The 14892-nt window shown below is 39.7% G+C and overlaps 1 protein-coding gene across 1 annotated transcript; it reads right to left on the reverse strand.

Annotated features, from left to right (window-relative positions):
• Positions 1-1679: 1679 nt before the first annotated feature.
• EPCAM (epithelial cell adhesion molecule) lies at positions 1680-13066 on the reverse strand. Its single transcript, XM_029232557.1, has 9 exons — positions 12756-13066; positions 9805-9912; positions 9285-9525; positions 8288-8353; positions 7189-7252; positions 6262-6363; positions 4680-4880; positions 2937-2981; positions 1680-2154 (listed from the first exon to the last, which is right to left on the reverse strand). Exons 1-9 carry the CDS (start codon positions 12829-12831, stop codon positions 2113-2115), a joined length of 945 nt encoding a protein of 314 aa, XP_029088390.1. The 5' UTR covers positions 12832-13066; the 3' UTR covers positions 1680-2112.
• Between the last annotated feature and the right edge of the window lie 1826 nt (positions 13067-14892).

Consider the following 14892-nt stretch of genomic DNA (forward strand, 5'->3'; position numbering starts at 1 on the left):
ATATCATGAAATGTTCTTTAAATTTTTTCAACCATTTAAAATGCAAAAACCATCCGTAACTCCCAGACTGTTTAAAAACAGGTGGCAGACCAGGCTGCAGGTTATAGTTTGATGACTCCTGCCCTTGAGAGCAAATTTTTCCAGTAAGTTCCACAAAAGATTTTCAAAGAGTTCTGCCAGTGCAGCACCACAGCAACTTCTCTGCTCTTTATCAAACCATAATGCCCTCTCCCACAAGGTCTGGATTCCAGCCCAGGGTGTGGGGCTTGGCAGAAGTAGAGGGTCTCTTCTCTGGGTGCTGTCTCAGCCCTGGGGTGGTGGCTGTTCCTTGTATCCGCTATTCTGTCTTTAAAGTTCTCATTACTTTCTACTACTAATTTTTGTTGCTGTGTAACAAATTACCACAAATTTAGCATCTTAAGACAATAAACATTTATCACCTCACTTTCTATAGGTCTGCAGTCCAAGCAAAGCGTGCCTGGGTCTTTTCCTCAGGGTCTCGAGACTGCAGTGAAAATGTCACCAGGGTTGCTCTCATCAGGAGCTGAGGTCCTCTTCTGAGCTCACTGGTTGTTGACAGAATTCACTTCCGTGGTTGAGGGACTGATGCCCTCAGCCACTAGGGTCGGCCTGCCATTTCCTGATAGGTGACTCTCTCCAAAACACGGCAGTTTGCTTTAAGGTTAACAGGAGAGCACGTCTATTTCTGCTTTTTGTCTCTTACTTTTAGGCAGTCTTTTGTAATCTCCCTTTTAATTGAGTCAAGTGATGAGGGATCGTAACTGCATCTACAAAATCCCTTCACCTTTGCCATATAACAATCTCAGGGGTGATAGCCTATCATATTCACAGATCTTGCCCACGCTCTAAGGGAAGAAATTACATAGAGCATATACATCATGGGTAAGAAATCTTAGGGGCCATCCTAGGATTTGCCTAGTACGGAAGGGATAAAAATCATATCCCTTGTTTAAAACATAATGTTAAAAAATGTTAAACATATGTTAAAAAACATATCCCAATGTTTAAATCTAGTTTTTATATTTTCTTTAATGTTCTTTTCATAGTGTTTTTAAAAATTTCCTAAGAAAAGCAAAACATTTCAGGACACTTTAACTTCATATAAAATGTGTTTGTACCGTAATTATTCAGTTGAAAAAAACGGTGCTTCTAATTCAACCAACCATGGAATTCATGGTTCACAACATTCTCCATCAATTCTGCCTCAAGGTATTAAGTGTCTGTCAAAATGTCACTTTGACTAAAATAGGATCTGAGATGCATGCAGAATAAAATTGTTTGGTTTTTCTGTGTAGATGTTACACACTACAGGGACTTCCCTGGTGCTCCAGTGGGTAAGACTCTGTGCTCCCAATGCAGGGGGCCCAGGTTCAACCCCTGGTGGGGGAACTAGATCCTGCATGCCGCTAAGAAGTCCACACGCCACAGCTAAAGAGCCTGCGTGCCGCAACGAAGACCTGGCGCAGCCAAAATAGATATTTTTTTTAAAAAATGTTATTAAAAAAGTTACACGCTACAGGTTATAAATTTTATATTGAATATACATGATTATAAGGACTCACGCAAATTCTAATTTGTAGCTAGCATTCAGAGCATTTCTTAACCTATTATCTTATTTGTATACTATGAAATTTGATTCAATATGATTGAAATGAAGATAGGAAAGTCATTTTTTAAATCTTTTATTTCATAGTTCATAAAAAACATTTATATGTACAAGACTCAAAGTAGACAGAAAGGCAGCTATTTTAATCACAAACAGACGAGACAGAAGTCACTCAGACTCTACTGTGGAAGCGTATTTAATGCATACCCTTCAATGTTAGGCATAAATAATTCAAACTATGCAGTTCAAATTCTGGGTTTTATATCAGATCTGCATATATATGATACTTGTGGTCAAACTTTAAGATAAGTAAAGTCAATTTCAAACTGCTTATATTTTGAGTACAGGTTTAACTGTTACAAATATATGATGTTAACTAACACAATAGTGGTCTTCAAAGATCTTCTCTTTGCCCCATGTTCATACGTTTGTAATCTGAGTCTGTTTGCTAATTTCCCTTCTTATAGTTACTCTTCAAATTAGTGTTACGCATTGAGTTCCCTATGCATTTCACCCATCTCCTTTATCTGAAATAGAGGGAAAAAGAAAAAATTAAAATAATTTTGGACCCAGTCTTTTGTTTATTCTGAAAATAGCTTAAAAAACAAAAAGGAACGCAAGAAAATTCTCTTCCACATTTATGACTTATTTAAATTTTTTTTAAAAAAGGTATATTACAAGGAAACACACATTAAGTACATGATCCAAATTGCTTTTTAGAGTTAAGATGGCCAAAGTGACAGAGGGAAGTAGCAGGTAAGCTAAATCTTTAAGAATGGGTAATATTTTTGTTAAATGTATACCATTTTTAAATATAGGAAGAACCAATTCATTTTCTATTTTGAATCTTTTACTTTATGGGTGAGGAAATTGAAGTTTAGAATTAAATGATTTGTCTGAGATCACACAATTAATTATAGGCAGAACCGAGACAAGATGACAACTACTACAGATGGCAAACATCTTGCTGTGCGGCAAGCATGGGATCGGCACTTTACACAGACTACTTTATTAAATCCTTACAATGGGTCTGTACTATTATCCCCGTTTTACAGATAAAGGAAACACGGAGGCTTAAGGGAAGTTAAATAACTTGCCTAGCCAATAAGTGGTCAGAATTCAACATAATCTGGTCTGCTATGGAACTCGTGCAAGAACATTTAGCATTGTGAGACTCTCCCTAAGACCCTAAGGACTATACTATAAAGGGACTCAAGTGTAATTGAAACCTGTCAGTGTCTGGAAGGTATAGGGATTATTAGGAATAAGAGATTAAAACAAGGGCCTTTTAATTAAATAATCCACTTACCTCAGCTTTCTCATATTTTGCCATTCTTTTCTTTCTGGAAACAACCTATATGGAAGAAAAATGATTACTATTTGAGGACTGCTACCCAAACAAAAAGTTAGTCTAAATTGACACATATGCTTTTAATGAACACAATTCTGATATGAACCAATTTAATTTTAAAATCTATCCGTAGACATTGTTTCTCAAATGCACTGAGAAAACAATGAATAATCTTTGGTGAAATGTATGATTCTTCCACATCCTAACACAAATGTATGAACACGTGCATGTAAGTTTTAGGGGGTCTCAAAAAACAAATGGGATCATGCAGAGTATCATTTCCCTCTTTGCACAGCCTGTATCCACATCACAGGAATCCTTCCAGATCAAAAGCTATAGATTGAACTTCTTTTTTTTTTTTTAACTCCTTCTTTTTAATAGCCACTTTATTCCATGGCATGGATACCCCACAGTTTACTCATCCATCCTCCTCTGGATGTACACTCAGGTTGTTTCCAGATTCACCTTACTAGCAACGCTGGAATACATGACCTTGACCATGCTTCCTTATGTACTTGTGCTTTCATTTCTGTAGGACAATTAGATTTCTATGATGAACCTTTCATGTGTTTATCTGCCATCTGGAATTCCTTTTCTGTAAATTGTCTATTCACACCTGTTACCACTCTTTCTTTAGTTTCCTCATCATTTTCTAAGAACCCTTTATATATTATGCATAATAATCTTTTGTTTTATGCATAGTGCATATTTTCCCCGAGCCTATCATTGACATTTTTTTCACTTTACAGTATCTCTGCCATACAAAATATTTAATTTCAATGAAGTCAAATATATACTTCTTCCTTCATGGATTCCAGATTTCCCACCTTACTTGGTTTCTTTTATCCCAAGGTTGTACAACATCTCCTAAATTAATTTTGAGACTTACTTTATTCTTTAACATTTTGAACTATAACCCGTCTAGAATTTGTGTTTGAACATGGGTATACTGCCCAACTCCTTTCACGCTGCTGTGCTCCAAAACGTGCTATTCACACACAGCTGAGCAATACGGCCAGCCCTGGTGGGGTGAAACAGGAATCCAACTTTTGTTTTCTTCCAGATGGATAGCCAAGTGTGATAATGCTGCTGAACTGAAAATATAACTTCTCATATACCATCAAATCTATTTCTGAATTTGTTGCATTGGTAAAATTTCCTGATGCTGAAGTACCCTTACGTAGCTAGAACGAATGCTGCTTTTTCAGGTGATACAGTCTTCTTCTGAAGCACTGCTAAGTTCAGTTTACATTAAATCTTTTATTTTGAACTGCTGCTTCACACTTATCCCTTTTAATTCTTTTTTATGCTAACATTAATTTGTGTTCTGTAGTTTCATCTCACTGAATGGTTTGGGAATTCAGGTTACTTTGCACTAACCCTGGCAACAGTGTTGAACTGCACTCCTGTGTGCAGTGAGGACAACTGAAGGACGTTTGCTATTTGACAGCAATGTAACCAACCTGTGAGGTGCTCAGCTACAAGCTTTTCTCAGATCAGTATCCTTTCTTGCTTCATAAGGTTGACTATTTTATAAAAAGGGACCGGAAATGCAATAGATTCATTCAGCATAAAGGATTACAGAAAATGAAGACTTGGTTTCATTAACTTGTTTTGGCACACGGTTGTGGCTTTTTCATATTATCACCTTTTCTTCAAAGAAGAGACCCTGAAATGAAATTTTACTTGTCCTATGCTCACCAGCACAGCAATTCCAGCAGTAATTGCTACTGCCACAACCACAATGACAGCAATTATACCAGCTTGTAGACCCTGCATTGAAAATTCAGGTGGTTTTTCATCAACATAGTAAATTGAAGTTCGACTAGGATCCAGATCCAGTAGTTCCCCATTTACTCTCAGGTCCATCCTGTTGGACTGGAACAAGGATTCATCTTTAACCTACATTGAGAAGGAGAAAAGCAATTTAAAATAGTAAAGAAAACCTACCATGGCCACATAGAATTACGTGCCAATTATGTACCAAAAGAACTGCTGCCGAGAATCTTTACGGTTTTGGTGATAACAATCTCGTCCATTGAAACATAAGAAAAAAACAAAAAATACCCACCACTTTAATGACAGGAAAATTTCAAACATATACAAAAGTACAAAGAATAGAATAATGAGATCCCATGTACCTGTTAACTCAGATTCAATAACATAAACACATGGCCAACCTTATTTTATCTACTCTTCCTTCTATCCCCACCCCCCCAGCCTCTCCCAGCCTGGTTTTTTGTTTTCTTTGTTTGTTTTGTGGGGTTTTATTTTGTTTTGTTTTGCTGCATCGCTTGGCTTCTGGGATCTTAGTTCCCTGACCAGGGATCGAACTCAAGCCCTTGGCAGTGAAATCACGGAGTCCTAACCACTGGACTGCCAGGGAATTCCTTGGTCTTGTTATTTTGAAGTGAATCCCAGATTTCATCAGGAAATAATTCACTTAAGGGACTTCCCTGGTGGTCCAGTGGTTAACACTCCATGCTTCCATTTCAGGGGGCACGGGTTTGATCCCTGGTCAGGGAACTAAGATCTCCCATGCTGTACAGCACAGCCAAAAAAACTTTTTAAAAAAGAACAAAGCCTCAGTGCCCTTGTGGTTACTATCAAGTGGTCTAACATACACGTAACTGAAATTCCAGGAGATGGGCTCAGGAAAAAAAAAAGAAGAAAATAGCTCACTTCAGTATATTAAAGTTTAAACAAACATTTTAATCACACCAGTTACACAGCATTTTTTTTTTTTTTTTTTTTGCGGTACGCGGGCCTCTCACTGTTGTGGCCTCTCCCGCCGAGGAGCACAGGCTCCGCGGCCATGGCTCAAGGGCCCAGCCGCTCCATGGCATGCGGGATCCTCCCGGACCGGGGCGTGAACCTGTGTCCCCTGCATCAGCAGGCGGACTCTGCGCCACCAGGGAAGCCCCACACAGCATTTTTTACATAGTCTCTTGTTAATGGAAATTATAGTAGGGGAAGGCTACACTCACAAACTAAATAACTGCCAAGGAGGTAGTAAGAATCATAGGAGAGAAGATATTCTAGGCAGAACAATGTGATAAAAAGGTATAAATATACAAGCAAGTAAGAAAGGGGTATAAGAAAGGTGAGTGTGAACGACAAGGAGGACAAAATTAATTGCAGCATGAGAACCAGTTGGAGAACAGTTATTCATACAGTTGATCTAAAAGTAGATAAACAGGTGAAAGATCTTGAATCCACTGAGGCATGATAGACAACATTACATTTCTAAACACAGGAATAAAATGAGGAAGATTATACTCACATCTTTTTCAAAATAATAAGCCACATCAGCTATGTCCACATCGTTCTGAGTTTTCTGAGAAGAATTTTGTACCAGATCAATAACGATAACATCATTCTCATACTGGGGGAAAAATTGAAAAATACAAATTAATATTACTATAACCAAAACTGTATGAAAATATCATTGTTCAATAATCAGAATATTCAGTGTTTGATTTTCTGTAATCTGCATGTGTCAGTGTTTCTTGCCATTAGTGGATAATCGGGTTTATCACTAATAATTTCAAAATCTTTGGGAGGTTTTAAAAATCTATCCAAAGGAATTAAAATAGCAATGCAACCAAAGACAGTTATACTTTTCTTTTCAAAAGAGAATTTTCAAAAGATTTGAAACAAGATATTAAAGTACCTTATTTGGTTAGAACTACTTTAAGGCTAAAAAAGAAATGCAATCCAAAATGCCGTGGCATTTACCATGTTCTGTTTTTAGGAAGGAAAAAAGTCTGTCCCTACCAAAAAGTCTTTTAAAAAATGACAGCAATTTTCTGCCTTGAAAGAGTTCCATCACACTATTCAAGCATTTTTCAACCAAAGTTGAGTTAAGGAAGGGCTAACTGGTTAAAGACTAGCTCCTGAAACCAGAGAAAACAGGACTACGTAGCATCCTAAGTATTGCCAAAAACAACCACAGAGAGAGGTTTTCCAAGGTGTGAAGACTGGCATGTGTTAGGGATAGTAAGAGACACCACATTTTCTTTAAGGGTAAACTGAGGTTTTCAAAGACTATGGAAGGAAAACAATAACAGGGGATTTGCAGGATGAGGTGCCCAGGGCTTAAACTGTTATTCAAATGCAGTTTAACCACTATCAAAAATCATACCCAAACCAAGCTATCTGACCAATTTTCTGTTAAAGCTCACTTGCTAAAAGAAAAAAAAAATCTTACCAGAATATTTGTGATATATTTTGGATCCAGTTGATAACGACTTGTGATGACCTCCTTGAGTGCACTGTAAATAAAAAATTTTATGCCATTTTGCAACTATCATCATAATAATTGATACAAAAACTGTTGAGTTCTAGTTTGACTAGCAACAGGATATTTACACAGTATCCAAGTATCTACCCACAGGTTATACTTATTAATTACAAAAAGGAAAGTGGTAACTCCATAGCAGAGAAACCTGGTGGACACCACCCTGACCAGTTAACATTACTAGTAAAGGGACAAGCTGATGTTGTGTGCCTCCCAATGTGAAGTACTGAGACGGACACAAGATCACTTTAAGTAGCTTTCCTGTCAAAAATGAATTACCTGTATTTAATTATGAGGAAACATGAGACAAATCCAAAATTGAGGGACATTCTATAAAACAATTTGCCCATACTCTTCAAAAATATCAATGTGATGGTTTATAATTCAAATGTTAATTAAAAATTTAAATTTTATTGGAAAAACAAGACAAAGAAATGCCAAAGCAATGTTCCATATTTAAAGAGACTGAACAGTCATAACAACTAAATGCATGATCTTAGACTGGGTCCTGGGTCAGAGGGGAAAAAATTGCCACAAAGGACATCGGGAAAACTGGCACGATGTGGTTCAACATTAAATTTCCTGAATTTGATAACTGTATAGTGGTTATGTAAGAGAATGCCTTTTGTTCCTAGGAAAAGATACACCACAGTATTTAGGGGTCAAGGTGCATGACATCTAGAACTTGCTCTCAAATGGTTCTGGGGAAATAATATTTATACATGCTCAGATATAGAAAGTACACACACATATGCATACACATATAAAAAGAAAATGTGGCAAAATGTTTACTGGTAAATCTGAGCGAAGGGTACTACAGGATACAATTGTACTACAATATACAATTCTTGCACCTCTATTTTTTTAAAAAAGTTAAAAATATTATTTACAGTATTTTATTTTTCAGAAATATGAAAACGCATTGAGACTTGTTTTAGTTTATCTAATGGTGTAGGATGGAAGTTCTGAGTACCAACTGTGCAAACATAATGCATTTAATAGCACTTACGCCTGCAAACTTTGAACATCATAAGGTTTTTCTCTTGTCTTGTGTTTTAGTTCAATGATGATCCAGCTATAAAGTAAAAAGACAGTATTGATTGACCATAACAACTCAGCCTTTTATATTATTTTCTTAATATGCTAATACCCAAATTCCCAAGTGGAATTACAGGAGAATTAACAGAAAAAGGATCTATACAAAAGATATGCCCTTCATTTCTTCCTTGGCCCTCACACACATCATTCATAAAGAACTCAGGCTTTCTAACATGGACCCTCTGGCCTCTGGTCACCACACTCAAGATCACATATTACATATTCAAAACTAAATTTAATTAAATGAATCCAAAAAGCATGAAAACAAATAACATATAGGCAGCTAAGGCTTAGTTGGTCATGTTGGGTCACGTTCATGGGAAGAGACAAAAAGGCACTGAGAGAAACAGAAAAGTGGCCACAAGGCTCCAGAAGACAGAAGTGGAGAGAGTGTCTGCCTTGGTCTTTCTAGTCCTTTCCAATAAAATCTTTTTGGCTTGAGCTAGCTGCAGTGTGTTTCCATTCCTTTCCATTACCTAATCCCTGAAACAATCATACCTTGCTGTAAGACACAATAAATGAGCAAATATATACATAACTTAAATCATTCATATACATTTAACACTAATCGTACTTTAAAATACTGAAGAGTGTTAAGTAAAAATAAATTAAGGAAAATTATGTTTAGTATGCTACCATAAGAAAAAAATTTAAAAATAAGAAAAACTACATTGCTAGTAAATTCACAGAAGATCTCTGGAAGGTTATGGCATAAACTGATGACATCTGTTCTACGGAAGTAAACTGAGTAAATGGGGGACTGAGATGGGATGGGGGCTTGTCACTGTCCACTCTCTTCTATCTTTTGAATTCTAAATCACAAAATCACATTATATGTTCAAAACTAAATTTAATTAAACAAATCCAAAAAGCATGAAAACAAGTAATTTATAGGTAGCCCAACTCACAAGGTCCTCACTGGCTCGGAGCAGGATATTTCACTGTCCTTATCGGTTCTTCTGACCCCAGCGGTGTTCACACACCAGCACGTGGAGGTGCCATTGCACTGCTTGGCTTTAAAGAGCCCCTTGTCGTCACACTCGGGATCATAGAGCCCGTCATTATTCTGGATAGCGCCCTCTGGTTTCACTCTTCTCCCAGCCTTGGAGCCACTCATTTCTGCCTTCATCACCAAACATTTGGAAGCCACTGAAAACAAAGCATCACGTCAAAGTGAAAAATAACTGCTGTTGTATGCTTAAGGAAAAAATTTAATTTACTCCAAACTTCCAGGGCCAAAGATTACCGTAGACTTACAAGTTCCCAGGTTTACTTTCTAAATCATAAGAAATTTCAGAGATGAGATAATGTTGACAAAATAACATGATTCAGATTTAAGCCAATTAAACGCTTCCCGACTCAAGACAAATCAATTAAAGAAGTATAAGTCAAAATAAAACTTAGAGGTAATGAGGATATTCTACTCACATTTTGTGCAAATGACGGAATGTTGTGTACCGATTGAAGTACACTGGCACTGACCATGTGCATTCACAGAGCAGTTTGTGGTCAGTTTGTAGTTTTCACACACACATCCTGCAGGGGAAAAAAATCCACTTTAAAAATGAGGATCCAGGGCTTCCCTGGTGGCGCAGTGGTTGAGAGTCCGCTTGTCGATGCAGGGGACGCGGGTTCGTGCCCCGGTCCGGGAAGATCCCACATGCCACGGAGCGGCTGGGCCCGTAAGCCATGGCCGATGAGCCTGCGCTCCGCAACGGAAGAGGCCACAACAGTGAGAGGCCCGCATACCGCAAAAAAAAAAAAAAAAAAAAATGAGGATCCAACTGTCAACTCTGATGGTGGATCAGCTAAATTACGTTCTGACAATAATGCCCAAGTTACAGGAACATACAGCCTTAAAAAGTGGTCCCGAATGTGTCATTTTTCAGCTATAATTGGAGTGGCTGACATTATGCTAAATAGTTTGTACATATTATATAGACAGTCTAATTTGCATGCATTCCAATTTTTGTGTTTTAAACCAAGAATAAACTCTCCAAACACCAGATTCAGCTTTGCCTTCGTGATACTCCCAGACTCAGCTTCTTCCCTCCTCCTGTCCTGCTAGATAAACATTTGTCTGTCGGTCATGGAGTCTTTTCCCCAAAATCAACAACACACTAGTATACATAAAATAGATAACCAAGGGTCTTCCCTGGCGGTCCAGTGGTTAAGACTCCACACTTCCAGTACAGGGGCCGTGGGTTTGATCCCTGGTCAGGGAACTAAGATTCCACATGCCACGCGGCGTGGCCAAAAATTCTTTTAATTTAAAAAGTAAAATAAAATAAAATAGATAACACAGACCTGCTGTATAGCACAGGGAACTCCACTCAATATTCTATAATAACCTATATGGGAAAAGAATCTGAAAAAGCATGGATATATGTATAACTGAACCATTTTGCTGTACACCTGAAACACATTGTAAAATCAACTAGATCCCAATATATAATAAAAATTAACTTTAAAGAAGTACCAATTCTATGATCAGTGAATAACTCACATTACCTCCCTCTTCCCACCTCACTTTCTTAATAAGAGATGCTTCTTGAGACTTAATGGGAACATATTCAACCCTTGGACAATTTCGTATCTTAGAAAAATTATACTTTCAATTGAATTTGGAGGTACCTCCGGATGTGCGTTTCCTAATAAATTAAATTCTAGAACCTGATTTTGAAAGTGCTATTAAGCAGCCCATCCTGGATACTGATGTCAATTTAATAGTTATATCTTCGACTATCTCAAAAGTTCATTTTAACTTCAAATGGCAAGCACATTTAATTTCTTCGTCTAGCTAAGAGAGTGCAATCTTTAAAAACAAAAATTACAACAGACCAAAGAATTTATATATTGCTCCTTCATATCTCAAGTTGGCTTTAGTTTTTCCCTGTTTAAATTATAATCAATACGAACCACCTATATAATCTGTCCAGCACTAAACTCAGTATCGGGGTCATAAAAGGAGAAAGTATAGAGCGGTCCTCGAGGAGTTAAAATCCTATGCAGCACTACGCTATACCTGCTCAGAGCACATATTTATGCCTAAACAATGTGAAATTTAAAAGAGACCAATCAGACTTTCTGAACATACTCCTACAGCAGCTATCATCACTTTAAAGCAATTTAAAATTAAGTATTTGGCCTCAGATTGAAGTTGAAAAAACGTGAGTTGATTAAACTGCATTATTTTGAAAGTGTAGTGAATTAGGCTGAGCCCTGCTGGTGAGACTACAAAAGCCTTTCCACAAAACTGTGGCTAACTGACACTTCACTGCTAGCCACGACCTTACAAATAAATCAAGAGATGGCAGCCAAGATGTTTATTCCAGAGTAAGAAAAACTGGAATCAAACTACATGTCCAACATTAGGATAATGGTGCGACCTTCCAGGCTATAGATTGTTTTGTACCATTTAAATCATGCTTTTCAAGACTAAAGGAAATGGAAAACTCTGGATATTATGTAGGGGGAAAAAAATCAAGACATAAAACAATGTGTTTAGGTTTAGGGTAATGTTTAGAGCAATGTCTAAAAGAAAAAAATACCCAATTACTATTTTTTTTTATTGGTGGTACGCGGGCCTCTCACTGTTCTGGCCTCTCCCTTTGCAGAGCACAGGCTCTGGATGCGCAGGCTCAGCGGCCATGGCTCACGGGCCCAGCCACTCCGCGGCATGTGGGAATCTTCGCAGACCGGGGCACGAACCCGTGTCCCCTGCATCGGCAGGCGGACTCTCAACCACTGCGCCACCAGGGAAGCCCCAATATGACTTTTTTTTACTCTTTACGATTATCGATATATCTGGGTTCCCTACAATAAACTTGGCATTATTTATATGATCCTTGAAGAGAAAACATCCACACACCTCGTAGTTAAGGCCCTCCTCCCCGCGCACAGGTGCGTAGCGGCCCAAGAGGCCTCACCGCAGCCGCTAGTCCCCGCCCGAGACCCACATCCGGGGCCCACCGCAGGTGCCCGGGGAGGGGCGGGGCCGCAGGTCGCAGTCGCAGAGTCCCCTTCCGGCCCGGGCAGGTTTCCACTTCGCCAAAACCCCAAGTGCGCAGGGGCCGAAGAAGGTGGGCGCGTCGAGGCGGCCGCGGCCGCAGCCACTCTGCTCCCCGCCTGCCCCTCCGCCCCTGCCCCGGTCCATATCCCGAGAGAGGCGCGCAGAGCGCCAGGCGAGGCTGCTCCCTCCGGGCCGCGCGAGTGGGCGCCTTCCCGCTGCCTCCCACCCGCACAGAGCCTAGGCAGCCCCGCGCCGTCCGTCTCCGGGCGGAGAAGCGCGGCCGCCCGCCCAGTCCCCGCAGGTTACGTCTAGGGCGCCGAGGGCCGCCACCCCTTGGTCCTCCTAACCCCGCAACTCCGCTCCTCACCTTCCTGGGCCGCGGCCACCGCCGCCGTCGCAGCGGCGAGCAGGAGCCCGAACGCAAGGACGTGGGGGGGCGCCATGTTGCGCGCGCCGAGGACAAGAGCGCGAGGGGCTCGAGGCGGGCCGGGGGCTCGCGGGAGGACGTGCGGACAGAGTAGGCCGCCGGGAGCCCGCTGGCCGGCGGGAAGGCGCGAGACCTGGGACGCGCGGGTCCGCGTCGGGAGGACGACAGCGAGGTGCCCCGGGGCCAGGAGCACGGTGCGAGCTGGCCGACCGGCTGCGCGCTTTGGACGCTCGGCGGGGCGGAGCAGACCTTCCAGACCTGGCGGCCCCGCCCCCGGCCCCTGCCCGCGGCTGCTCACCTCTGCCGGCCAGTTCTCGGCTATGAGTCACCGTCGGGAGGCGGGGGGAGGGAACAGACTCCCCTCCCCTCCCCCACTCGGAACGAGGCCTTTGGGATACCATCCCCTCCCCAGGTGCGCGCCGGCTTCGCCAGGTGCTTGCTCCTGCGGCCGGTGGGGGCGGGGAGGGTGGGAGCCTGGGTGGCCACGGAGAAAGTTTGAAAATACCGAGACTTCCTTTTTACCGGAGGGAGCACGACTCTGAAACCTCGAAGAAATTGGACCTGGAGGAAAGAGTGAGGGGGCCGGGAGGATGAAGGCGGAAGGTAAAATGGAATACAAAGAGAAGCGGAAGACCGTCCCACGCACAATAAAAAAAAAGACCTTCGAGCTTTACCTGTACGTTTAATTGTACTCCTTTGAAACTAGAAAGAAAGGAGAATCTCCCTAGCTCTCGGGATGACAAACTCATGTGATCTTTATAATTATTCTCAATAATTCTTTTCTTTTTTTTTATAAGCCTTTTTAGCGCTTGACGGTGTTCCCATAGAGCGAAATGCTGGAAACTGAGATTACCAGGGTCGATTAATGTTAGAGAACAATGTTGATGAGTACTTCGAAAATAGAAGTAGAAACGAAGGACGATAATTTATTTCAGTGTAAATGAATTCAAATTACAACACGCTGTTGTTACACTCTTAAGTGTAGTGACTTGAAGCTTTTAATAATTATTAAAAGTATTAAGTGTTTTTAATGGTATTTTTGTTAGCTGTAATATTATTATGACCTGTTTTTAAAAGTCTTTTTTTTTTTTTTCAGTTTAAATCATCGGAGAAAGAGTTCAAAAGAGGAAAAGTGAACAGGCAATTTAAAGATTCAACTAAATTTGATTAATTTCTACAAATATATATCAAGTCATGGATTATGCTTTTATTGAGCAATAATTTAAGTGTGTTGTATCCGCCTATTGCCAGTTGATTAATGTAAATAATAACTTCGTTGCAGTAAATACCAGTATAATGTGAATTTTAGTTGGACGTTAAATAAGTTATTTAACTCTTTGATTATTGACATATTAAGGAAATCCTGTCAATATTTTAAATCTGTAAATCTGAGCTAGACCTAGTTCTGGAACTTGGTGATCTGTTCAAAAATTTCTTTAAATGAAAAGAATAGTACTATCAAGTCAGGAACAACTATCAACCAGATTTTTGTTATCTTCTGCATTTTGGATGTTTTCAAGAAGTTACACACTGCCAGCCCCCAAACTGCACACACTTTTCCCAAGAATAAAACTGGTTATTGTGGCTTTATTTGCAAAATGTTCCTTTGCCAGGTCTAAATCTGTTACCTAATCAAGAAAAACTTCATCTTTTTATAACTTGACAGCTGTTTATTAAATGGTTCATTTCAGTAATGTGAATTGAAAAAACATGATTATTAAATAAATGACAAAACGCCACACTAATCTGACTCATAGTATCTGAGTATACATCCAAGATATTATTTATTTTTATAGCTCTTTAACACCTTCTCAATTTGTCACTGCTCAAAATTGCTCTCATTTTATGCTTTGTGAATCTTTTTTAGTTCCAGTGCCATATTTAAGAACATTTCGTAAAATCTTGGTAAGATTTCCTACCTAAGTATATTCTTTAAATTGTTCTTAAAATTTACAGGTGTTGCTTTTCAATTTTCACAGTAGTCAGTTTGATATATATTTGACTAAGAAAAAATATGACACTACTAAAAATTGTATTTAAACTTTTCTGACCAAACTCTTGCAGTCTGTCAGTTAAG

Source organism: Monodon monoceros, unplaced genomic scaffold (genome assembly GCF_005190385.1).
Source record: "Monodon monoceros isolate NGI ecotype Baffin Bay Population unplaced genomic scaffold, NGI_Narwhal_1 Super_Scaffold_19, whole genome shotgun sequence".
Classification (NCBI taxonomy): Eukaryota; Metazoa; Chordata; class Mammalia; order Artiodactyla; family Monodontidae; genus Monodon; species Monodon monoceros.